The 26,149-nt window shown below is 61.6% G+C and overlaps 1 protein-coding gene across 3 annotated transcripts in view; it reads right to left on the bottom strand.

Annotated features, from left to right (window-relative positions):
• The window catches only part of SLCO3A1 (solute carrier organic anion transporter family member 3A1), a 115,614-nt gene extending 90,650 nt beyond the window's left edge, over positions 1–24,964 (bottom strand). The window contains exon 1 of one of the 3 annotated variants that reach the window (XM_040968810.1): positions 24,635–24,964. In XM_040968810.1, the coding sequence (XP_040824744.1) occupies positions 24,635–24,814 (180 nt within the window). In that variant the 5' untranslated portion in view covers positions 24,815–24,964. The remainder of the gene's footprint in view (positions 1–24,634) is intronic. The other 2 variants (XM_040968812.1, XM_040968811.1) reach the window with 2 other exon arrangements.
• Between the last annotated feature and the right edge of the window lie 1,185 nt (positions 24,965–26,149).

Genomic DNA, 26,149 nt, shown 5'->3' with positions numbered 1-26,149 from the left:
GACAGGGGCATGCTGCCACAGAGAGGGCAGGAGGTGGGCGGCAGGCTGTAACCAGGACACACCGTGGGCCCCGTGCACACCCAGGGACACTGCTCACGGGCATCTCCGTTTACCTGTGTCCTATTTCTTTCCCCATGCACTGAACCAACGACGTCTGTCTAGTGGCTCTCAGCTCCTCCTGTTCACGGGACACACCTGGGAGGTCCTTCAATGACTGACCCTCACCCCCAGCCATGGGACAGCCGCAAAGCTGGACTGGGAAGCATCCTGGCCCTGCTACGGCACCAAAACTGCCCAGCTGACGCGAGAGAGGGGCACATCCCAAAGGCAGCATGCCCACCCCACTCTAGCTGTGGCTGGCTGTGCAGAGCTGCTGGCTGCCAGCGCCCCAGGGGACCTGTGTGCACACGCCTCCCTTACCAGCTGATACTTCCAAGTCCTCTGCCCATGGTCCTCTCGGCAAGGCCAGGTCAGTTCACATTAGCCAGGCCTGAATGTTTGCCGTGGTCAGGAAAAGACCACCGAGCCCCGGCCTCCTTGAAAGGGCTGTCCAGCGCTCCCAGGGGTCCTCCAGCGAGCTCAGTGTAAGCCAGGCTTTAAGCCAGGCTTTGCTTGCTCACTTCTCTCTGCCGTACCAACACACGTGGGAGCAAATGTGGAGCAGCAGTTTACAGCAGGCAGCGCAACGCCGGGAGCAGGGCCAGCAGGTGCCCACAGGAGGCTGGCACACAAGCGCAGGAGGCACCATCCTGGGCAGGGTGCCCGGGGCCCTGGCCGCTGGCGAGCACTGCCTCGTGCCTCGGTGAAGGATGGTCTGACACACACATACACACGCATGCACGTGGCAGCCCCGCTCACTGCAGCAGGTGGGGCTCCGGGAAGACTCAGGCAGGTGTGTATGTGTTGATGGGGATGGATGAGGGGAGCTGGGATGAAGACAGCTTCCAGACACGGGGCACCTGTGCCTGTCGTGCTTCCTGGCCCAGGCCTGCTCAGCACAGAGCCATCCATGGGGGTGGCAGGAAGTGGCAGTGTCCCTGTGTCCTTGCCCTGTGCCCTCCCCCATCCGCAGGGACACTGCCTGGATCGACGGCTCACCTCCAAGCTTGCTGCGATTGGGGCTTTGCGGCTCAGAGCAGCGGTTCTGGGCTAAGCTCATGGAAAGGCGAGTATGAGGTAGACTAATTGAGCTTCATGAGCCCATGAATCCCACCTGTGGATACCCCAACACGAGGAAGACAGCGTGTGCCTTGGCCCACGGGTGGCCGTAGCTGGAGGAGCAGCCTCGTGGGGGCGGCGGAAGGGGCCAGCAGGGAAGGACATGGCATGTCCCACATCCGCACTCTCCCACTACCTTGGTCCACACTGGAGCCGGATTGCAACTCAGGACCACCCAGAGCTCTCAGCAGAGACTCCCAGTGCAGAGGGGCTGCCAGGCCAGGGCTGTTCCTCACAGCTACTGGCCCACAGAGGCCCCGAGTCCCTCGGTCTCGGAGCTAGCACTTCCGTGCACTCTGGGTAGGTGCTTAAGCTGCTGGCTAGGACACCCCTCCCTGGGAACCCTGCTCCACTGGCCTCCTTGGCCACATCGCGGGGCACAAACCACGCCATGCGACATGTACTGAAGGCATCTTCTCGGCACAGCCTCTCCCAGTCACCTGCTCCACCTGGGAGACGCAGGGCTCACCTGTGTGCCTGAGTCACACCCAGGACACCTGCAGACCAGGGCTCAGCCTCTGTTTGGGGTAACTCAGTCGCCGTCTTCCCAAACACACTTGGACATGCAGAGGCCACGGCCAAGGCCACAAGAGCTCTCCCTCGCCTCCAAAGGAAGCCAACTGCCCTGGACGAGGCCGCTTGAGAAACCCGGTCCTGGGCCAGCAGGAAGCCGTGCAGGCTTTCTTCAGGTGTATCCAGATCACCTGGGAGCCTCTGCCAATGGCGTTGCCCCGCCTCCATCACGAGAGGAGGGCTGGGTGCCTGAGAGGGCCAGGAGGAGCTTCACCTGGCCCAGCCTGGAGCCCACATGAAGCTGAGCGAGCAGGACACGCCAGGCGGTCAGGAGTCTGCATCTCTTCAAAGAAATACAAATCTACCGCCTGCTGTGGGCGACTCCCAGTCACACTGTGAACCCGCACCCAGCCTGTCGGTGTGTCTCAGGTTCCAACCAGGGAAGCCCTCCTGACGCTGGCCGGGCGACCGAGCTCAGGCCTGGGCTGTGGCTCCACAGAGGCAGGACGCCCAGCGCTCCCAGCTCTCCCCGGGTGCGTGCTTGCCAGTCAGCAATTTGGGTCTTTCTCAGGAGCACTCGCCCCTCCCAGGGCTGCCCTGACAGACCAGGGTGAGGCGGGGCACGCCTGGAGAAGGGCCTGGCTCCCCCCGCCACCTGCACTGCACCCACCTGTGTCCTGCTGGCCTCCCCCGGCCGGGCGCCCCCCAGACACCCCGGCGTTGTTCCCCCTTTGATGGTCCTGATTATATGAGTGGGTTTGCATTTCACCAGTGACTTAAAGAGGACGCGTGATGCTGTGTGGCTCCCACTGGTAAAACATGCCACAGGCTCTCCCAGCCCTCAGGCCCAGCCAGGGCACAGCTGCCCTCCTGTGCAGCCCTGGTATCACACAGCCACGAGTCTGGATCCTGGCCTGAGCTGATTCGGAGTTTCCCTCCAAGCAGCATGCTTTAAACAGTCATTTAGTTACTTGAAAGGCAGAGTGACAGAGAGGGAGGGCGAGCTCCCATCTGCAGGTTCACTCCCCGCATGTCGCCAGTGGCCAGGGCTTGGTCAGGCCGAAGCCAGCAGCTTCCTCCCACATGGGCACGGGGCCCAGACACTGGCCGTTCTCTTCCACGGCCTCCCTGACGCATTAGCAGGGAGCTGGGTCAGAAGTGGAACTGCCGGGACTTGAACCTGTACCCATATGTGATGCTACAAAGGCAGCTGGTGTCACTGCCCCCACAGTGTGGCCTGTCACCCATTCAATTGGACACATTCTCTCAACTCAGTCTTCCAGGCCCCATTTTTTAGGGGAACTCCAAGAACAATGCAAGAATGCTCGAAAAGTCCAAGAAGAATGGAATTTTAAAAGAAAATGTGTTTTGGTGCAAATTTTTTTTTCAAATCCATGCATTCAAGAGGTCTTCAAGAAGTTCAGTTGAAATGTGTGCTACTTCAAAAGCCATGCCTGGATTGCAAAGCTATCTTTGTACCCAAACATCTCTTCTCCAAACCCCAGCTCTGCCTGGTGAGTCCGACTTCCTGGGTTTTCAGCTCACGTGGCCAGAGGGAGGTGCTACACACACCTGTATGTGGTGTGACTGCCTCCCTGTCTCGGCCTGGCTTCCCGTCAGGGGAACTGAACCCCCTGGGAACACCAGCTGGGGTCTTTCTGGTCCCTAGCCTCACGAGGGCAGGCTGGCTCGGCCGGGTGGGGAAGGCCCCGCGGCTGCTGCTGTTGCCCCTGGGAGGGCCGTGGAAAACCCAGCCTCCATGGCAGTCAGCACACAGCACCGTCTTGATGGTAAAAGAAGAAGAAAACTTCCTCCGTTACCCTGAGCTAGTGTGAGCAATCAGGGGGCAGGCAGGGCAGGAATCTCCCAGGAAGTTCAGGGCCACCCCCGGGGTCCTCAGTCAGCACACCACACATGTCCGGTCAAATAAGGTCCCGGGCCCTGAGCCCAGTGCACACGCAGTGCAGAGGCAAAGAGACCAGAGCAGGGCGAGGGCCAGGGAGACAGCAAACCCGCCGGAAGTCCTGAGGGCCGAGGCAAGGCAAACCTGCCTGAAGCCCAGTCCCAGGGTTGGTGCCTGAGGTGTGTGCTGGCGGACTCGGCCTATGACAAAGCAGGAGGGAATGTAATGTGAGCGGAAGGAACGCTCCCCGCCACGACGTGGAGGCCCCACGGAGACACACGCTGCAGACACGCCCAGAGAGGTCGTGGGGCCAAGAGCACTGGGCACAGAGTTCAACCCCTGGGTGCCAGAGTAACTTTCCCTTCCCCATCCAGTCTCCAGTGGGAAATCCAGAGGCATGCGACAGAAATAGAAGGGCAACCACGGCCCTCCCCCGGGGAAGAGAAAGCAGTCGGGACGTCCTCTCTGAGAGCCTCCTCACCCGACACGGCCCACGCCTCCAGAGCTGGAGCCAGCGTGCACCGGGTGAGTCCCCAAGAGCAGGCGGATGGCAAGTGCCGAGCCTGGACAGTGAGCAACAGGGTGACACGCTGCCTGCCAGGCTCACTGCCTGGTGCAACCCTGAAGGTAGCCAGCACTGCACAGCCCCAAGCAGAGATGAGCCTCGCCAGAGACCTTCAGGACCCCTGCCGCCCCACGAGCGGTGCAGTGGGGCCTCACGAGGTCAGAGGGTGGAAACGGGCTAAGGAAGGTGTCTGAGGGGCCAGTGCTGTGGCATGCAGGGCTGAGCTGCCACTGGCCACACGGGCACCCCACACTGGAGTGCCGGCCCACGGCCTGGCTGCTCTGCTTCCCGCTAAGCAGCCCAGGAAGGCAGCAGCGGACGGGCTCCAGGCCCTGGATCCCTGCATCCGTGCGGAAAACCAGCATGGGACTCCCAGGCCAGCTTCGGCCTGGCTCAGCGCTGCTTGTTCCAGCCATTTGCAGCATGAATCAGAAAACGAAAGATTCTTTTTTTCTCACTTTGTTGCCTTGACTATCAAATAAATATTTACAAAACAAGTTGGGAGAACTAACCCGCGAAGTACTCAACACGCAGTGGAAACCGTGACTCTACAGCTCCAGGGGACTGAGCGAATCCCCAGCAGAAGTGCGTGTTAGGTCGGCAGCTGCACGCCAGGCTGGGATGGTCTCATGGCATTCCAGAGTGTCCGGTTCAAGTCTCTGCTCCATTCCTAAACCAGCAAGGCCGAGCAGTGCAGTCCCAGTTGCTCACATGGTTGACCTGGAGGGTCCCCAGCGCCCAGCTTTGCCTTGGCTCAGCAGGCATCGGGAGGGGGAGGGTAGACAGCAGCTCTCTCTCCATCTCTGTCTCTCTGTCTCTCTTACAAATTAAAACACACACACTGAGCGGGACGGACACAGAGAGCCACGCCCAGAGGACTTCGAGTCGGCAGCAAGCCACGGCCCAACAGGAAACAGTGAAAGCAGCAAGTTTAAAAATAACAGACACATCACATCCCTGCGAAGCCAGTGAGCGTGACAGCTGATGGCTGGTCCAGCGCAGACAGCACAGGCCGGCAGGCGCGGCTCGATACGGCACAAGGACAGCAAGAACCAGCTGCCAGGCCGGCTACCACCAGCAAAACTCCCACTTGAAAATGAAAGCAAAATCCAGTTCTCATGGCTGGCCGGCCTTCCCGGACCCCCGGGGAGGGGATTCCTCTGGAAGCAAGGCAGCGGGAGCCCCAGTCTAACACCGGGAACCACAGGGCCGGAATGTGGGGAACGAGACAGCATGGGGGATCTCAGGAGCCGTACGATGACATCAGCAGCGACACTGACATGCGCCAGCCGGGGTCCTGTCTGGGATCAGCTCAGTGTATGGCGGGAATGTTGCACTGTGGCTGATGAAAACCAACAGCAAGACACAGCACGTACACCCTCACTAGGGGAGCAGGGAAGAGAAATAATTGCAATTAGAAAACACTTAACTCAAAACAAGAAAAAAGATAGAAAAGAGATGTAACCCCGCCGTGCTGAAGCCCCAGGTAGACGCGGCAAGACTGAGACGCCAACTCCCCAGGAATGGGGGCACAGCGGTTAACACCCCTGCCACCACCCACCACAGACACCTGGCAAGCCCTGGAACCACGGCCCCCGCCACCCCGGCACCCCTCAACAGCAAGAAGGCAAACAGCTCGACTCGGAGCACAGGCAAGCGATCGCAAAGATACTCCACCAGACGCGCACACATCCGGTCAGCATCTGGAAAGATGTAGAAAAATGCAGATGAAACTCACCTGCCAGAACAGCTCCAGGAGACCGTACAGACACCTGGTGGTTACGTGGCCAGGGAGAAGCCACCACGCTCGGGACACTGGGCCAAGTCACAGAGGGGCACAGCCCCTCCGGAAAGCGGAAGAGCCTGGTGTTAAGAAGTTCCATACGACTGTTTCGGGGCAGGCACCCAGAGGATGGAAAGCAGCATACGAGCATCGCTACACTGGACAACCCCAACCAGGAGACGGCCAACGCCTGCCGAGAGCCAGCGCAGAAACGGCCAGCCACATCCAGGCATCACCCACTACCAACGTCGCCCGGCACCCACAGTGGCCCACGCCCACCTGCAGCCCCCACACCGAGGCGCACCCATGGATGGTTAGCTCGTAGGCGCCTGTGTCTGAGGGGGGAGGCCGGACGTGAAATCAGTGTGGGGGCCCTGAGAAAGCTCACTGGAAAAAGAACGCTTCTTGCAACAGCACTGTCCAGGAGCCTCTGGGTCGGATTCCAGGAGTGACCAGCCTCAGAGAAGGAGCTGAATACGGCCAGCGAAGCGCAAGGATGCTGAGGGGCCAAGGGCGGGGACACCTAACACGCCTGGGACCCAGAGCGGAGGTTGTATGGCAGCTGAGGGACCCCTGGGCACTCCCATGGGAGAGGCCAGCACGGCCCTGCTGGCCTGGGAGGGTCTGGGGCTCAGCGGCTGACCTCCTTCCACACTCCACCAGGTGACGCAGGACAGAGAGGCGGGCTGTGTGACCATTCTCTGCGTGCAGGGAGTCCAACAGCTTCCTCCTATAGAAGCAGCAGAGTACGAAAGCCTCAGGGGACGGCTGCTGCAGGATGTGGCGTGCAGGGAGTCCCACAGGAGGGTTCCAGCAGCTCACTGTGGAAGCCAGGCGTGCAACAGAACACTGCTTCACCTGCGACACACAGGCAGGTGTGACCCCTGACCCTCAGGACCTGCGACCCTCACCCATGACACACAGGCAGGTGTGACCCCTGACCCTCAGGACCCGTGACCCTCACCCGCGACACACAGGAGGTGTGACCCCCGACCCTCAGGACCCGCGACCCTCACCGGTGATACACAGGAGGTGTGACCCCTGACCCTCAGGACCCGCGACCCTCACCCGCGACACACAGGAGGTGTGACCCCCGACCCTCAGGACCTGCGACCCTCACCCATGACACACACAGGAGGTGTGACCCCTGACCCTCAGGACCCGCGACCCTCACCCGCGACACACAGGAGGTGTGACCCCCGACCCTTAGGACCTGTGACCCTCACCCATGACACACACAGGAGGTGTGACCCCTGACCCTCAGGACCCGTGACCCTCGCCCGCGACACACAGGAGGTGTGACCCCTGACCCTCAGGACCCGCGACCCTCACCTGTGACACACAGGAGGTGTGACCCCTGTCCCTCAGGACCCGCGACCCTCACCTGTGACACACACAGGAGGTGTGACCCCTGACCCTCAGGACCTGTGACCCTCACCCATGACACACACAGAGGTGTGACCCCTGACCCTCAGGACCCGCGACCCTCACCTGTGACACGCAGAGGCCACCGAGGGTCCCTGTCCTGCCATCCCACACATCTGAGGCCTGAAATGCTCTGGAATGCAAAGTTCTTTGGGTGACCACATGATGTTCAAAATATTGGATTCTGCATTATCTTGGGTTTCAGCTTTTCAGATTAAAATGGTCCAACTGGGCCTGGCACAATAGCCTAGCGGCTAAAGTCCTCTCCTTGCACACTCCGGGATCCCGTGTGGGCTCCGGTTCATGTCCCGGCAGCGCCGCTTCCCATCCAGCTCCCTGCTTGTGGCCTGGGAAAGCAGTCGAGGACAGCCCAAAGCCTTGGGACCCTGCACCAGCGTGGGAGACCAGAAAGAGGCTCTGGGCTCTTGGCTTCGGATCAGCGCAGCTCCAACCAATGCAGCCACTTGGGGAGTGAATCAGTGAACAGAAGCTCTTCCTCTCTGTCTCTTCTCCTCTATGTATATCTGACTTTCCAATAAAAGAATAAAATAAAGCTTTTTCAAAAATGGTCCAACTCCTAAAATCTACACAAATATTCCAAAATCGAGAAGAATCCAAAATACTTCTGATCTTCAGCATTTTGAATACAGGAAACTCACTTGATAATGGCTACACCTGTTTGCCACACTCTGAAAGGGTTAAATGGATTAATCCACAAGAACCGAGACCTGAGTTAGACATGGCCGCTGCCCTCATGTAGCTGCCCCATGCGGTGCCACAGGGGTAACACTTGCTTCATTTAACATGACTGGGTTTTACATCCATTTTCATTCTCTCCGAAACGACGTGACAGGGAAATTTCCATCCACTGATTCACCTTCCAGATGCCCTCGACAGCCAGGGCTGGGCCAGGTGGAAGCAAGAAAGCAGAAACTTTACCCAAGCCTCCAGTGTGGCTGGCAGGGACCTGGGACCCACTGCCTCCCCAGGCACATGCCACCAGCAAGAGCTGCAACGGGCAGCAGAGTCAATACTCGGGCATGGCTTCCGATACCCACCCCGCTGGAGACCACATGTGCCTCTGGCCGCGTGCTCTGTGCGGCATCCCAGGGCGGTCATTGCGTCACAACCGCAGCCCGGCACCCGCAAGGGGCGGAAGAGCCTGTGGGCTTGTGCAGGTGCTGCCAGGACCTGCTCGGCTTGACCCAGGGAGATGACAAATACCATGCTGCTTCCGACAGCAGCAGCAGCACAGCTCCTCGCACAGGCAGCTGCAATGCCTGGAGCCCTTAGGAGGCAGCACCTTGAGGACACCACACCTCTGTGTTTGGGAAGGCTGAAAACCAAAGCCCAGGCTCGGACCTGGTGCACTAGCCTAGCAGCTCAAGTTCTCACCTTGCACACTCTGGAATCCCATGTGGGCACTGGTTCATGTTCCAGTAGCTCCATTTCCAATCCAGCTCCCTGCTTGTGGCCTGGGAAAGCAGTTGAGGACAGCCCAAAGCCTTGGGACCCTGCACGTGCATGAGAGACCCAGAAGAGGTTCCAGGATCCTGGCCTCAGATCAGCGCAGCTCCAGCCATTGTGGCCGCTTAGGGAGAGAATCAACAGAGGGTTGCCACACTGGAGCCTGAGCACAGGGGCCTGGCCAGGGCATCACTGCACCTGGGGTGACCAGGCCTCAAGGACAAGGACCCGGTCAGAGTGTCACTGCACCTGGGGTGACGGGCCTGAGGACAGGCACCCAGCCTACCCCAGCCAGGGTGTCACTGCACTGGGGCCTGAACAGGGACCCAGCCTACCCCTGCCAGGGTGCCACTGCACTGGGGCCTGAACAGGGACCCAGCCTACCCCAGCCAGGGCATCGCTGCACTGGGGTGAGGCCTCATCCGGACAGAGCACCATCTGAATCTCCAGCCTCTAGGTACAAGGATTTCATGTTGCCCTTGTGTGTGAGACTAACCTTTGCCCCCACCCATGTCATCAGTGTTTCCGTGGTAACGAGTGTACTTCCAAGTGGACATGCAGATGGCAGCTTGGAGAAAACAAGGCAGGCTGAGTGAGAGAGTGAGCACAGCCCGGGGCAGGTCAGGGGTGGCACCTCTGCACCAAGGCACACAACTAGGAGTCCGGGGGAAGGGAGACCCAGCTCTTGGCACATGGTGGCCCCACCGGACACTGGGCTGCCCGCTGCCCGTGGGCCTGCTCGTCCGGAAAGCTCTTACGAGCAGCACAGCTGGTCTGCATGGCACTGACACGGCTGATGGGGACCAGCTCTGTGACCAGCGTCCATGCCAGGATGCACGCTGGCAGCTGCTCCTTACAGAGGAGCTGGCAGCACCAGGGCATGGCCAGCGACTCCACTGCTGCCGAGCCTGAGGAACAGCCAGCAGGCTTTCCAGAAAAGGCCCTGCCCTGTGAGGCCCTCCTGCTTCAGGCCCCGTGTGGTGAGCACGTGCCGCCATACAGGTACCACAGGAGACCTGCCACCAGGGGACAGCGGGGATGACACAAGCTTAGAGTCGAGTTTGAGGACAGAGCAGGGCGGGTGGGATGGCTGCTGTGCCCGGCCACATCATGGTCACAGCCACCTGTACCACAGGCTCGTGCGGGCCTGCTGGGCTCAGCAACTAGGAGTCCTGGGGCTGATGGCTCCCGCACACTGTGCCGTGGATCACAGAGACCTAGGGCCTGCGGGCAGGGCTGTCCTGGACAACAGGCTCAGCTGAAGACGGAACAGCATGGGACGTGTGGCCCGGAAGCGACAAACGGAAGGCAGGAGCTGCACAGGACACGGCACTGTGTCTGGGAGACCTGGAGCAGAGATCTGAACTCTCCAAGACTCGAGCGCAGAGGTCAGCAAGCTCTCTGTCAAGGGCCACGCAGTGGCTATTTTAGGCCCTGCCGGCCCTTCGGCTCACCACACGGTCTCTGTCACATGCGTATGGAACAAAGCAAGCCTCGTGGCTGTGTTCCAGGGCCCACAGCTGTCAGTGGCCAGGCCCAGCTCTGGGACCACTGTCCCTGCTGCACGGTCACTTCCGCCTTGTCAGTCACACCCACGTTTCTCCACTGTGGGTTACAACTAAAGTTCCCAAGCAAGGACAGCCCCAGGAATAGCCCCCATGGATGAGGGCAGGGGCCATCGTGACATCAGCGTGTGGCCCCCGGGGTGCACGGGGGCATCAGCAGCCCTGCGATGCGTGAGGAGGCAGCGGACTGGAGGACCCGCCCCAGTCACGGACATCGGCAAGATGGGGGCTGCCATTCTAGCAGCCTGGCGTCAAGGCCAAGTTCTTAACTGGCAGGCCTGACCCCAGAAAAGGCAAGGCCACCAGCCATGGGGGCACTCGGCCCAAGACGCCCAGCTGAGCAAGGCAGGAAGGACGGGGGACAGGGGTTTTGTACCACAGGCGCAGCTGAGTCCCCGACGCTGAGACACACAACGGGGCTGCCACTGCCGCCTCCACAGAGCCGGAGAGACAGTGTGTACCGCCCACATACCCACAGCCAGGCAGACCACGCGCTCCGTGAATGGGAGAGGCGAATCCAAGCCAGCCTCCTCAGGATCCAGCACCTGCCTGCCGCGTTAAAGGTACAGTAACCACAGTAACCCAGACTGCAGCTCAGCGTCCACAGGGTGAAGGCCCCTGCAGAATGGGGCCGGCACAGCTGGAAAAGCCTGGGTGGGGACAGGGAAGTCCCCGAGGGACACAGCCCAGCAGACACACACCTGTTCCCACCTGCCCTGACACTGCAGCAGGAAGCACTCCCAAGAACCAGCAGACAGAAGATTAGGTGACAATGTATCTTTCAAATAATCTTAAATATAATTTTAAAGGGCACGAGACACTCATCAGGGAGCCGCTCCCACTGAGGGAAGAGGGGAGCGTGGGATGGTCGCTGGGCAGGTGACCACACGGGAGAAGCCCCACTGTCAGATGCAGAAGTGTGGGGCAGGGGCAGACCCCGGTCTCTCCCTCTGCTGAGTTTGGGCACCGCCTGGGGCCCCCACTTGGCATGAGCTCTCCGAGGCCAAGGGACTTTGGGGAAGGCCAGGCCCGACTCCTGCAGCACCAGCCCAGATCAACCGTGCCCCACTGGGCCTGCTCCTTCCCTGCTGCACGGACTCGCAGGCCGATCAGCTCTGGTCCATGTGCCTGGGGCCTGGTCCCCCTGGACAGCAGCTGGCGTTTAGAGTTGGGGATTTCTGTGAATAAACAATGAGGTACCTGGGGAACAGACTTGGGTCTGAGCGCTAACACCATGCCCACAGCCTGGGGGAGATTCATCTGCTGTCATGTACCCCCAGATCTCACCTGACGACCAAGGCCACTGTCACCCCTGGGCCTCGCCTGTGGCCAGAGGCCAGGCCTGGAAGGGGCTGCTAAGGCTCCACGTGGCAGCTCAGCACGTGGTGTTAAGTCCCGGGATGGTGCGAGCCCTAAATTAGACTGCTGGCATCCAGGATCTACATACAGCATGTCCACCCTTGCTCAGCAGGGCTGTGCTGTGACTGACCCTCTGTCAGCGTCCTCTTGCAGAAAGAACAAGCCTGTGAGAACCACTGGGGAAGCAAAACTCCACACGCAAACACCAGCTGCGGGCTGCCTACCACCCTCCGCGGGGCCAGGCCACAGTACCAGACACGAAAGCCTCACTCAGCTTCGCTCAGCAACAAGAACCTTCCAGCAGAAGTCACGTAGCAATCCTGGCTCCCCAGAACAAGCCTGCAGCGGGCACAGCCCACCCGGCCCCCCAGAACAAGCCTGCAGCGGGCACAGCCCTTCCGCCAGGGTCACTAGCCACAACTGCCCACTGAAGGAAGCCGAGTGCAAGGCTTCGAACCCACGACACCTGCAGGGAGAGGAACAGGGCGACACCCCAGGAGACACACAGCCCACAGAGGTGGTGGGCGCTCACCAATCCTGACTAGGAGACAGTGGGGAAGCTCCTGCTGGGACAGAAACGGTCAAGTCCACACCTGAGACCTCTGGGCAGGAACAAACAGACCCCAAGGACAGACAGCACGGTGGGATTTCACTGAGACTGGCAGCTTCCAGCTGGGGACCTGGGCCAGGGGACAGTGCAGCCCACAGCTCCCTTCCCAGGGGTTTAGCGTTCCCGCAGTCTTCCTGACTACAGCAGGGAACGCAAAAGGACCCATGCCCAGTGCACTTGGCCTGTGGTCCTCCACTACCTTGACCTGCTGGAACTACTCCCTCTCCAGAGCCGTATCCTGAACCCCCAGCACCGCTGGGAGCAAGACATTCGAAGGCCTGGTAGCACCCATGTGGCTGCTGGTGGCCGGGCTCACCCGAGGCCAGAGAACACTGTCCGGAAGGCACTGTGGGTGCCCCACTTGGGGAGACAGACCCGAGGGGCACTCACTAGGGGCTAGGCTGGGACGTGCGCAGCCCATTCCCACTGGGGCACCCGGGCTCAGGGCCTTGCTCCACTCCCAAGCCCAGTTCCTGCTGCTCCACATCCTGGGCAGCAGCTGACAGCCCGAGTGGCCCAGCCGCCCGCCTGGGAGGCCCAGCCCAAGTGGCCCAGCTGCCCGCCTGGGAGGCCCAGCCCGAGTTTCCACTCCTGTCTGCAGCACGCCTGATTTTTTTTTTTTAATCCTAGAAGCAACAGTTGCCAAGCCCACATGGATGCAGCACCTGGCACCCCGCACCTGCTGCCAGGCGGCCAGCCCTGAGGCTACAGGAAGCATACAGAAACCAAACACCAGATTTCAGAATTCAGTGGGTGGCATGGGCAGGAGAACGTGGGCTTTCAGTCAAGAACCCCCAGGCTGGGGCCCGGCGCGGTGGCGCAAGTGGTTAAGTCCTCGCCTTGCAACCCCGGGATCCCATATGGGCGCCGGTTCTAATCCCGGCAGCCCCGCTTCCCTTCCAGCTCCCTGCTTGTGGCCTGGGAAAGCAGTGGAGGACGGCCCAAAGCTTTGGGAACCTGCACCCGTGCGGGAGACCCGGAAGAGGCTCCTGGCTTCGGATCGGCATAGTATCGGCCCGTTGCGCTCACTTGGGGAGTGAATCATCGGACGGAAGATCTTCCTCTCTCTCTCTCTCCTCTCTCTGTATATCCGCCTTTCCAATGAAAAAATAATAAAAATAAATCTTTAAAAAAAAAAAAAAAAAAAAAGAACCCCCAGGCTGAGCACAACAAAGAGCCCGGCCAACGTGCCAGGACAAGAAGCCAATGGAAAACAGGCAGCCTGGAGGCCGCTGGGACAGGCAGGTCAGACCAGGACCCCCACTGGGACAGGCAGGACAGACCAGGACCCCCGCTGGGACAGACAGGACAGACCAGGCCCCCCGCTGGGGCAGGCAGGTCAGACCAGGCCCCCCGCTGGGGCAGGCAGGACAGACCAGGACCCCCACTGGGACAGGCAGGTCAGACCAGGCCAGGACCCCCACTGGGACAGGCAGGACAGACCAGGACCCCCACTGGGACAGGCAGGACAGACCAGGACCCCCGCTGGGACAGGCAGGACAGACCAGGACCCCCACTGGGACAGACAGGACAGACCAGGACCCCCGATGGGGAAGGTAGGACAGACCAGGCCCCCCGCTGGGGCAGGCAGGTCAGACCAGGCCCCCACGAGGGGGGCTCGCCCCACACAGCAAGACAGAGCTCAGCATCCACATCATTAAAGTAACAAATAAACAGGGCACAAAGATCAACATTAGAGAATGGACACATGACATGGAATCTACAACAAACCAAAGAAAGAGGCTTTCAATGTGTTGGCCAGAGAAAAGACCAAAATAAATCAGGAATTAAACAACGAACAGCAGAACAGACAACCTCAGAGCTGAGGGCCGGGTATCTGGATGGCGGGTGTCCCACGGCTGACAGCTCAGGGTCCCACAGAAAAGCCAGTGACAAGCTCCTGAAACCCGTTGGAGACAGCAAACACGATGTGCAGACAAACCGCCTTCCGGGGGTGCGTGGAAATTGCCTGTCCTAAACCCACACATTCAAGTGTCTCGCACCTAAGTGGCTCGGCCTCGTGCCATCTCCCACTGATGTTCTGAGAGCGCCTCATTTACGAGATCAGCCCAGATGTGCAACACCGAAGGACGATGCTCCAGGTCCACTGGCCATCCAGGAGAACAAGCCCCGAGCTGTCCTGTGTGAGAGCTCAGGAGACCCACTCCTTGGCTGTGCAGCGGACAGCCACGCAGCCAGCCTGCGCCGACTCTGTAAGAGAACAGAGAGCTCTGGCTAGGGGACCCCACAGTACCCTGGGGCCTGCTCCCGCCAGGACCACTGCCCAGGAGCACTGGACACCCCCATGCCTGTCAGTGCACACCCTGGGGAGGTCGGCTCGCCTGAGCAGGAGTCTGAAACTGGCATCCTGTTCTGGGGCTCGAGTCTGGACATGCCCAGCCCCTTACCAGGTGGACATCACTGGCCTTCCCCACCCAGCAGGGAGCTAACTGGCACAGTGGGCACGGAGCAGACAGCAGCAGGCAGTTCATTTTCGCTCTCACTCCCAGGGTCAGTCACGGTGAGCTCTGAAGGGAGCACTTGGGATTTTTTAAACCTGCTCTATTTGATTCTTCTGGAAATCGTAAGATGTCCTTTACACGGTGACCTCGGGGAAGGACACCTGATGTCCCCGAGGAGTGGCTGTGACCTTCAGGATGCAGTCACACCGATCCTTCCACACAGCCGTGACATGTGCTGTGGACAGGCCACAAGGTCATCGCAAGTGTAAACACCACCCCAGCCTCAGCGACAAGCTAGAGGGGAAAAGCCACACGGGACCACAAGCAGCAGACGCAGCCTTCAGAGACGCCAGCGGCTAGCTCCACGGCCACCCCAGGGTCCCTGGGCACCTGTGGCTGTGGGCAGCCCCAGAGAGATGAAAACCCCCCCCTCAAAGTGTGGCCCATAACCACCCGCTACCCCCACCCCCGGGCGGTGGGGATTCTTAGATATGGCACGCTTTCCTGTGTTTTCCAAATTGCCACACACACACACACACACACACACACACACACTCCTGCAACAAACACAACTGTGCTGTCTACAGGAAGAAAGGAAGCCACAAGCTCAGGTTAGCAGGCGACCCCTAGATGTACACTGCTGGCAGGAAGCAGCGATGGGCGGGCAGCTTCCTGGCCTGACTGCACAGCCCAGGGGAAGCCCAGCTGGGCCACGCAGGGGCCGCCTCCCCCTCCAAGCTGAGGCCGCGAATGGCGCCTCCCCGCAGCAGCCAGGCCGAGTGCAAGGGGAGGTGTTCGTGGCGCCCGCCCAACTGTTGCACTGTAAGCCACAGGCCCACTCCCTGCTCGGACATCTGGGTGTGAACATAGCTCCTTCCAGTACCAGCCAGGAGTCACCCAGAGTGGATACATCCAAGGCCATGCACACCAGCTCTGCCTGCAGGAACAGAGTCTGCAGATAACAGAAAGGAAGTTCAGTACCCGGAAGGCCCCCATGTCCCCAGTCCATCCTCGCCTCCCGCTAGCCCCCAGCTCAGGACGTCAGGCATCCAGGGCCCGCCAAGCCACACCCTGCAGTGGGCAGCCATACTGCTCCTGGCTGCATCGAAGCTGCCCGGCTGGTCACCCCACTTCAAAGCAGGTGCAGGGGGATGAGTCTTGCCAAGAGAGGTGCGGGCAGTCCTCACACTGCTCGCTGGAGTGCAGCCTGGACATGCTCCTGATGGAGTGCCTGGGATTCCCCAGCCTGCCCCTTCTCTACAGTCCCCCAGTCCCCCCCCAAGAGCTGAGCCAGCACCTGACACTTCACCCCAGACAGCTGTCCCAGCGCTGCGCTTCCAGGGGCCCAGCCGCTGCCAGGCCTGGCCTTCACAGGGACACTGCACTGCCAGGCCTGACCTGGACAGGAACACTGCGCTGCCAGGCCTGACCTGGACAGAGACACTGCGCTGCCAGGCCTGACCTGGACACGGTCATTGTGCTTCCAGGGGCTGGCCGCTGCCTGGCTGGGCCTGGCGCCGTCTGTGCAATGAGTCATTATTAGGATCTCAAGTGGCCGTCTCCCCACTACCAAGGCCAGGAACAGGAAGTTGTCAAAGTTAATTAGTCTGGCACAGACCGGCCGACACTTTAAAGACATCTGTGCTGAGAATGCGAGACTCCTGACACCCCCAGTCCCCCCTGCTACCCCACCAAGGCGGACTGAGTGAGGTGCCCAGTCCTCAGCTGGCCAGGGCATCGAGTGCATAGTGACAGGGTCACGTCCAGGATCACTAGGCAGGCCGGGGTTGCCTGCAGGGGAGTCTGGTTGGCCTGCAGAGTGCCAAGGACTCCTGGATGGGGGCGTGGGTTGCACAGGACACAGGTGCAGGGAACGCCCAGCTGATACAGGTCAAGGTTTGGTTTCCTTGTGTCAGACGCCATGACTGGAGCTCCAGAACGAGAAAGGGCCTTGCAAACCTGCAGTAACCCCAGTGGCCGCAGTCCTGGGAGGCTGGCCGCCAGCACCCCAGGAGAAACCGGCCACCTTTCTTAGGCAATCAGAGTGTCTACAAAGCCCGGCCCCTAGCCCCGAGGAGGGACGCCATCCCACCCAACCACGCAGGAACACAGCCTGCCCTTGCCTCGGCACCCTCTGACCACTGCTGGACTCTGTGTTGCTTCTCATCCCAGGGGGAGACATGCTGAGGTCGGAGGGCCCAGCCCTGGTATGGGGGGCCACACGTGGGAGCAAGGCTCAGTGACAACCAGCAGGTGATGATGAGGTCATGGGGCAGGGCCGGGGTGGGCAAGCATTGAGGCCACCACTGGATTCCAGGAATTGGAGACCATGAGGCTGTCTCCAAGCATGTGCTGATACAGGACATGGAGGGCTGAGAGACCATGGGGCTCCCACCCAGTGTGTGCTGATGGGGCCCACAAGGGGTGGGAGACCAGTGTGTGCTGATGGGAGACATGGAGGGTGGGAGACCACGGGGCTGCCGCCCAGTGTGTGCTGATGGGGCCCATGGGGGTGGGAGACCAGTGTGTGCTGATGAGGCACATGGGGGTGGGAGACCACGGGGCTGCCGCCCAGTGTGTGCTGATGGGGGCCATGGACCTCTGAGACCAAGGCACTGTGCCTCCGCAGCCCCACCAGCTCTCTCCTCGCTGAAGGAGGCAGAACCCCTCTCCACCAGGGCTCCCAGGACGGTGGCTGGAACCCGACTCCCCAGGCTGCCACCCCTGCCTCCCAGGGGCTATGCTGGCAGGCAGTTGGTGACAGGGCTGAGCGAGCAGCGCACCCAGACGTGCCACAGCCGGCTGCTCCACTTCCTGTCCAGCTCCCCGCTGATGCACCCGGGAGAACAGGAGAAGACGGCCCAGGCACTGGGCCCCTGCTCCCACATGGGAGTCCAGGACAGAGTTCTGGGCTCCTGACTTGGGCCAGGCTCGGCCCTGGCTAGTACAGCCATCGCGGTGAGTGACCCAGCAGCTGGAAGGTGAGTGTGTATAAATACACGTGTTTTGATCTTTTATAGATTAAAGAGAGGAATGTGCCTTCCAAGAAATGTGGAAACTATTTTACAAACAGGAGGGATGCCATAAAGGGGAGTGAGGGAAAATGGTGATTTTCTTTCAGAATTCACCAAAACTCTGCTTTTACTTAGGCCTCTTCCTAACCATAACTACCAACAATACAGCTGGAAGTGGTGGACACCTCCTGACGCCTCACCTGCTGCTTGAGGCGGGCTCTGAGGGGAGCAGCTGCCCAGTGAGGTGCCCAACCAAGCAGGGATGCTCCAAGCTTACGTTTAATGCGACCCAAGAGTTGGGTCCTCTGGGAACACAGAGAGACAACAGGCCTGGTGTTCACACCACCTCCTGCCCGGCCACCTCCGCAATGTTCCCCAGGACTGCATCAGGACCCAGCCCAGCTACCCAGGGCCCTGCAAGGCGGTCACCCCCTGCTGCCACCAGCTGCGAGCCGCCGGGCTGTTGGCCAACTTTCTGATTTGTGTGCGGCTCTGTAGCTTGGCAAGAGGAAAAGGAAGGTGTGAACTCATGCTTTTGGTTATTAAGACACCCTTCTTGGTCAGCTGAGAAGCAGCATGGCCACTGGCAGGTGTTTCACCTGCAGTTATTGCCTAAGGTCACAGGCAGGCCTGTCGGAAGCTCCTCTGAATCCACTTCAGCACGTGTCACACCCTTGTCTTTTCTCCCCAGTCCTAAGTGAGCCAAAAAACAAGCTCCTTACCCACAGGGCAGGAAGTGGCTGGGAATCCCAGAGCTGTGCATGTTGCCACACAGTGCACAGCAGGTTCCCAGGGCCACGCCACGGCAGACCTTGGGAGATGGGACAGCCAGCGGTGGCACTCAGCTGCAGTCCTCATGCCCTGACCAGCCCAGACTCCCAGGGAAAGGGCAACGGGCACTGACCCTACTGCCCGCCCAAGGCCAGAAGAGCCGTGGTTCCAGCTCCCTCAGACCCCAAGGATCAACTGTCGGCACCGGCCTTTCTCTCCCAGGCTGGACCACGATAATTGAATCTTACGTAATGAGAATGTTCGGGTCTGTGCAGCGAGAACGTCCACCTTCATTAGGGCAGCTCTCAGCAGAGCAAACCGGAGGTGTCAGGAGCAGGATTCCATGGCTTATGTAATCAATGCAGGGCGAACCTCTAGGCCCTGCCTGCTGGCCTCCGCCATGGTGCATCCCGTCCCCACCCGCCCAACACTGGCCTGGGAGAGCAGGAGCAGCCCTGTCCTGAGGAGAGGGACACAGAAGTCCAGGCAGATGTCCCAGCCGTCTGGAGGGAGGCGTAGGGACCAGGCTGCAACAGGTGGATCATGGGAGCAGAGGAGCATCCATCATCGTCAAGTCCTCATGGGAGGTGCAGGCAGTGACCCAGGACTGTCCCTTCTCTCTCCTCGCCTGTTCTTGCGCTACAAGCAGCCCCTGCCTGCTTATGCTGGCTGCACCATGGGACGCTGGGGAGGCCACAGAGACATCAGGGCTCCCGCCTGCTGCTGGCACTCACAGGCATCTGGAACGTCAAGCAGAGGTGCAGGCTCAGTGATGGCTTACAGAGCTGCACTCCCAGGCCCTGGACCAGCCCTGGGTTCCACAGGGGAGAAGGCAGCAGGTGCTGAGCCTGCCACCTACCCAGGGCCAGGACGGCCATGGAGTCACCAGAGCCAGGCCTGGGCACTCCACGCTCTCCTTGGGGAATCTTTCTCTCACTCTCCCAGGAAGCTGGGATGCTTGAATGCAAACCCCACCTCTGAGCCAAGGTGCCCTCTACCACCAACCCACTGGCCAGAGCCGCCCTCTCTTCCTGCTCCAGTGCCCGTGACAAGGGCTCCCCAGAACCCAGACATAGGTCAAGGTGCATGTGGGACAGTGAGAGGACCCAAGGCAACATGCTGCCAGATACAGCTGAGGGCACAGGCCACAGGCAACCTGGAGGGTGGCACTCCATCCAGCCTGCATCCTCTGGGGACCCTCAGATGCCACAACCCTGCCCTTCTGGCCAAAGCCGCATGCCCACACCCAGATGTGGCCAAACACAGCCCCAGTGTTCAGGCCTTGGAGGTCTGTCACCCCCAGCAGCCACCCTGCCCGACCCCGGGGAAGTTCAGCAGGAACAGCCCCACCCACAACTTCTGATACGAGTAGGACCACAGCCTGGCGATGGGTGCTGCTGCCTGGGTGCCCACGGAGGCCTCAGCTCCAGACAAATGCCCATGCACTACAGGTTGCAAATCAGAATCCACTCCACGGCCTGGGCATGCTCACTCACCCTCAGCGCCAGGATGCCTGGCTCCACAGAGCTAGGGAACCACAGCCGGTGCCCGGGGCAGCTCCATGGGCACCGCTCAGGGGATCCTCCTGGCAATACCAATGCAGGCACCACTGTGACTTCCCACAAGTGGGAAACAGACACAGAGAGGGCAGGGAAGCAACGCAAGGGCACATAGCCGGCAGAGGCAGGACACAGGGAGCTTAGCCACTGTACCGCCCTCCCCACCAACACACAGGACCTGGGTCCTATAAAATACAAGGTCTGAGCCATGCCAGCTCCCACGTGCCACCTGTCCTATTGGCCATGTGTGTAGGCAGAGAGTAGATCCAGGACTAAGCAGCAAGCCGAGGACACTGTCAGGCTGGCCCACAGGTGCCCCGTGTTGGGGAGATGCCTGGGGACCCCACGCGCACATCGCCCAGTCAGATGGCCACATCAGCGTCCTCTAGCTCTGCACCAAACTCAGCCATCCACAGCCCGCACCACGACGTGCACGGACAGACGCCGGGCCTCAGGCAGGACAGGCCTGAGCCACACAGAAGGGAAGGACGGGGGACTGGGACAGCCCCTCGGTCATGTCCACTCATGCCACATGTGTTCACATTGGTGGAGTCCAGGCTGTGGTGAGGCCCCTGACCGGGGACCACGCTCAGGCTGCCCACGGCATGGACGGCACTGGCAGGGGACCACGCTCAAGCTGCCCACGGCACGGACGGCACTGGCAGGGGACCACGCTCAGGCTGCCCACGGCATGGACGGCACTGGCAGGGGACCACGCTCAGACTGCCCACGGCACGGACAGCAATGGGAGGGGACTACGCTCAGGCTGCCACAGGATGGACGGCACTGGCAGGGGACCACGCTCAGGCTGCCCACGGCATGGACGGCACTGGCAGGGGACCATGCTCAGGCTGCCACAGGATGGACGGCACTGGCAGGGAACCACGCTCAGGCTGCCCACGGCACGGACGGCACTGGCAGGGGACCTTGCTGCCCATGGCACAGATGGCTGTGACACTGTCCCAGGAGCCCAGGTGAGCTGCAGATGCTGGGGGCAGCAGGCAGTGCCGCACCCAGGGCCTCCACCATGCTCCTCCCTGGCAGGTCCCATGGCAAGGGTCCTCCCTGGCAAGGCCCTCCCATGGGGCTTCTTCCCCCGCCAGGGCACAGGAAACCCCTCTCCTGCTCTGGGAGAAACCAAGAATCCACTTGCAATGGACTGACATGAGTTCTCGGAATCCATTTCTTCCTTTAATTATTATTAGCTAAGCATTTAAAACCAAGCTGTAAGAAAGAAAAAGGAGAGAAAAAGAAAGCCAGAGAGACTTTATTTCTCTACCTGGGGCTATGCAGTAATTATGCAAATGAGGGAGGCTGTGTCACTGAGTAACCAAGAATGTGCAAAAACTTGATTAAGTTAAAGGCAGCCACCTCCCTCAGCATGCTAATACGACAGACTTTCCCCAGCTGCACATGGAAAGCCTCTTCAGGTGTGAGGATTCCTGGCCACCAAACAAGAACAGGGGAGCAGCCAGGGAGCCCCTCCACCACAAGCAAGCTGCACCCCAGGTGTGGAGCTGAGCCGTGCCCTGCACCGCGCTCCAGCCATGACCATGTCAACACCACCTCAGGCTCGCCTGGTGCCACTGAGGGGCCAGATGGCTTTGTCAGCCACCGCCGGGGGTCGCGGACTCTTACTTCCTGGGGGCAGCCTTGTCCGTTGCAATGGAGTAACACGGGACCCCCACACAGCCTTCCACGAGGCCTCCGTGATGGGCACCACACGCACAGCAGTGCACTCGCTCCCAACAATGGGGGACAGAGGCTGGCATTCCCTCGGTCCAGAGGGGTCGGCTCAGCCAAGCAAAGACCCAACTGGAGGACAGCTGGGCAACGGCCATCGTGCTGACCAGGCGTTAGTGAGAAGCCAGAACTGCTGCTTACTCCGAACAGGACTCCTAGCAGGCACCACAAAGTGCCCAGTTTGGGAGCCACGCTGGCCCTGCTTAGCCCGGGAGGACCGTGTCCTGTCAGCTGCCAGCCCGGCAGCACCATCCTGAGCACATCTCGGAAGCCCGAGCACCCACGCACGCCCGAAGTCACAGGTGCTCGGCCTTGGCCAACGCTGCTGGCCTGGAGTTGCCCCAAGTTTCCCCCGTTTAGTCCCCGTAAGGGCAGACACCGGCATCTTTGAGGCTGCCTCGGGGTCACTGGGACGAACAGCAACTCTCCCAAAGAAAAGGGGCAAAAAAACTGAAGCGACCCCCATTGCCTGAGAAGACCCAGGGGACACGAGCTAAGAAAGGGACCTGGGAATCAAACAGCAGCTGCCGTCAGCACACAGCCAGCCAGGGACCCTCCTCCTCCCCAGCAAAAGCAGCACAGGTGTGGTGCGTAAGCCCTGCCTGCAGACAGGATAGTGGGCTGCTGGGGGCACACCTGCAGACACAGGATCTTGGGTTTCCTAGGACCACAAAACATCAAAAGGAAGCCAGTGTCCCCTACAGTCTCCAGCAACCCACAGGGCCGTGACCCACTCCCAGGCCCTGGGTGCACTTTCTCCCCCCTCCCAGGCAACAGATGGCAAGAACCCTGGTGTGGAGAAGGGATGCCCCAGGAGCACGGCCTGGGCAGGGCAGGCTGACGATCCATTTTCAGGAGGCTCCAATGCCTAGGGCAGCCGGAGGCAGCAGGCTGGAACGCAGCCGGCCGGAACGCAGCCCCGAGGACGTCTGCCTGCGCATCGGCTCTCCTGGGCCTCCAGCTGCTCGCTGCCGTCACCTGTGGGCTCCGGTTACCCTACCCCACCCCATCAGGTTGTTCCTAGCCAGGCTGCACGTGCCAGGAGGCCACCAGCAGGTGGGATGAGTCCCCCAAACCTCCCTGCCACCAGAATCCCACCCCGGGGTAGCTACTCAGCACAGGAACACTCTCGGGCACTGAGCCACACACTTCCTGCCCGTCTGCAACCTGCGCCGTTAGCATCCTGAAAGTTCTGCTGCTGTGGCCACACATGAAACAGCACACTGAACACCATCGGCTGGAGGCCATCACGCACACGGGAATCCACACACACTCAGTCACACACACACAGTAGCTATGACCTGCTGTGCCCGCACACAAGACAGACCGACCAACGTTCTACAGCATGCCACGCTCGCATCTGAGCAAACACACATCCATTTAAATGCTTTGACATTCACACCCCCACCGAGGAGGCTCTGAAAACCTGTCCCCCAACAGATGCTCTCGTAGACCAGAACTCCTTAGTCCACAGACAGCAGCTGCACCGTCGCTTTCCCTGGGGACAAAGGCGGTCCGAGCAGGGCACCTGCACACCAGGCCCCCGCACGCGTGTGGCTCACGGGCCTCCAGTGTTCAAGGCAGAGAAGTACAAGGTGGTGCGGATGATGCAAGACAAGCCTCTGACTTTCCATGCCTTGGGGTCTGTCCTGCCGGCAAAGAGCTGCTGTGGAGACCCTCCACCGGCCGCTTCCTTAACAACCTGGCCCAGCGCACGCACAGCCAGTCTCCACTGCGAGCTGTGCAGCTGTCCTCACAAGGAGAGGGGCCCAGACACCTGCCCGTGGTGCTAATCCAGCAGCCGAAATCTTGCCCCAACAAACTGGCTCAATCAGCACCTGTCCGTGCCATTGGACTCAGCTTCCGGTCAGCAGCCAAGAAACAAGTTCACAACGAAACTCTGTTCTCAGGAGGCAGGACCGGACCGGGGTCCCAGGGGCGCTCTGGGCGACCCCCGCAGGGACAGGGACGTGGCCAAGCAAGAACTTGGTGGTGCTGAGTCATGCCAGCTGCTTCTCCCAAGGCAGCGCACCCAGGGGCCTGCCCAGCCTCACTGCCCCTCGTAAGGGCAGCAAACACAGAGGCATTTCCCACAACACGATGTAACCCCCTGGTGGGCACCAGAGCAAGCCAGGAAGGAGTCAAAAAGAGCACGCTCAGGAACTCCCAGCCTCAGCCAGGTGCCCTAACTTTGTCCCATAAGCTTTAGCATCCGGGGCTAAGTGGGGGGTGGCAGCACGGTCCCCCGCCCCGCCAGTGCCCCTGCTCAGACGGAGGAGGCAAGCGCCCCTCTCAGCTCCCGCGCGCAGGCACCTGAACCCGCGATGCCCTCACCAAGCAGGCTCCCCAACTCACCCGCCGGCTCGCTGTCCCGCGGGCGCGGGTGATGTGAGCGAGAGGACAGCTTTCCCGGCCCGCCGCCGCTCTCCCCCGACTCCCCACCCCGCACCCTCGGCCCCGCGCGCGCGCGCACGAGCCGCCGCCGGCATCCGCGGTCCCGCCCGCTCCGCGCCGCCCAGCAGCCCCGCCGCCTGCGCCCCGGCGGCCGCCTCTGCACCGCGCGCCACCCTCCGCGGCCCGGCCGAGGTCACCGCGCCCCCGGACGGCCCCGCGGCGCGCCACCGCCCGGGCTGGGCCAGGTCGGGGGGCCGGCGGCGGAGTTGGCACGGGCACTCACCAGGTAGGCGCCCACCGTGCCCTGCGCCAGCATCAGGGCGCACTCGGACACCAGGAAGATCTTGATGTTGGAGAAGCAGGACGCCTTCTTTTTCTTCTTCTTGTTCCTCTGCGCCTCGTCCCCCTGCAGCTCGCCGCTCCGGCCGCCGCCCGACGAGCCGCCCGGCTTCTTGCCCTGCATCCTTCGCCGCCGCTCTCGCGCTCGCCCCGGCTGCCGGCGCCGCTCGGCCGGGTGCGCGCCGCGAGCCTGCGTGCCGTCCCCGCCCGGCCGCGCGGCCGCCCCCGTCCTGCGGGCGCAGGGGTGGAGGCCGGCTCCTCGCGCCGCGCTCGCCCTGCCTCCGCCCGCCCCGCGCCGCCGCCTCCGGCTCGCCTGTGCCAATCACCGGGCTGCTCGCGCCGCCGCCGCCCGCCCGCCGCGGCCCCGGCTCCGGGCCCCGGCTCGGCCTCGGCCGCGCGCCCCGCCCGCCGCCCGTGCGCCCGGAGAGGCAGCGCCCTGGGCGGCCGCGCGGCCTGGGGAGCCCTGGCGGAGGAAGGGCGGGGGTCCCCGAGCAGGGCCCACGGTGCCCGGCCCCCAGATGGCGCCGCGGGGACCCCCGGGCGCTATGGCGGTGCCGCCGGCGATCCCGGGCGCAGAGACGGCCGTGAGGCGCCCCCGTGGGGCCGGGGCCTAGAGCCGGGCACCAGGGCGAGGACTGACCCCTGGGCGGGCGGGCGCGGGAGGACCGCGGCCCGGCCAAGCAAGTCCTCTGGGTCCGCGATGAGCGCACGGACGCGGCGACCCCAGCAGAGGGCCGAGACCGCCCTTGTCGGCCTGGGGCCCGGCGGCTGCAGGAAGGATGCGGCCGGGAGCGCCCTGGGCCCCACCCCAGCCAGCTCCATGGCCTTGGCTCTGTCCTTAGGCCCGCCCGTATCAGCGCCCGTGTGGTCACTGTCCGCCCTCGGACTTCCGAAGGGTTAGGACCCAGGGAACACACCCTGGGAACCCCTAGTTCTGGACCCCAGGAAACCCCAGGGACCTGGGCTGTCTCTTAAATCTTAGACAACCCGACCTGCCCTTCCCACCATCCCGACTGTGCAGCGCACACTCAGACCCAAACAGTCAGAGAACGCCAGAGGACCAGGCAGTCCAGTGGTGGGGACTTCCTGCCCCCTGCCGTTGAGGTGACACACATAAGATGACCTTGGCCCTCCCAGGCTGGCTGTGGCCCGAGTACCCCTCCCTCAGCGGCTGCCCCCTCCCCTGCCTGCCACACAGACCCCTTGGCTCCCCACACTTCCTGATCACCGACCCCGCCTTGTGCACAGCGACTTTTCTAGAATTTACTATTTCACCCTTTACCCCAGGGACAGGGTGAGAGGGACAGGCTCGGAACCCAGAGTGTGGGTGCCGTCTCAGGGCTGTGGGCTTCTTCAGTGGCCGAGTTGGCGGCCATGACGGTGACCCGGAACGTCTGCCACCCTATGCCAGCCTCTGCTTCCCTCCATGCTCCCTCTAGTGGGTGGGGGACCTGGTGGC

The sequence above is a fragment of the Ochotona curzoniae genome, unplaced genomic scaffold, assembly GCF_017591425.1.
Source record: "Ochotona curzoniae isolate NIBS_2020 unplaced genomic scaffold, NIBS_Ocur_1.0 scaffold_4701, whole genome shotgun sequence".
NCBI classification, from domain to species: Eukaryota; Metazoa; Chordata; class Mammalia; order Lagomorpha; family Ochotonidae; genus Ochotona; species Ochotona curzoniae.
This window is presented reverse-complemented; position numbering and strand designations above follow the sequence as displayed.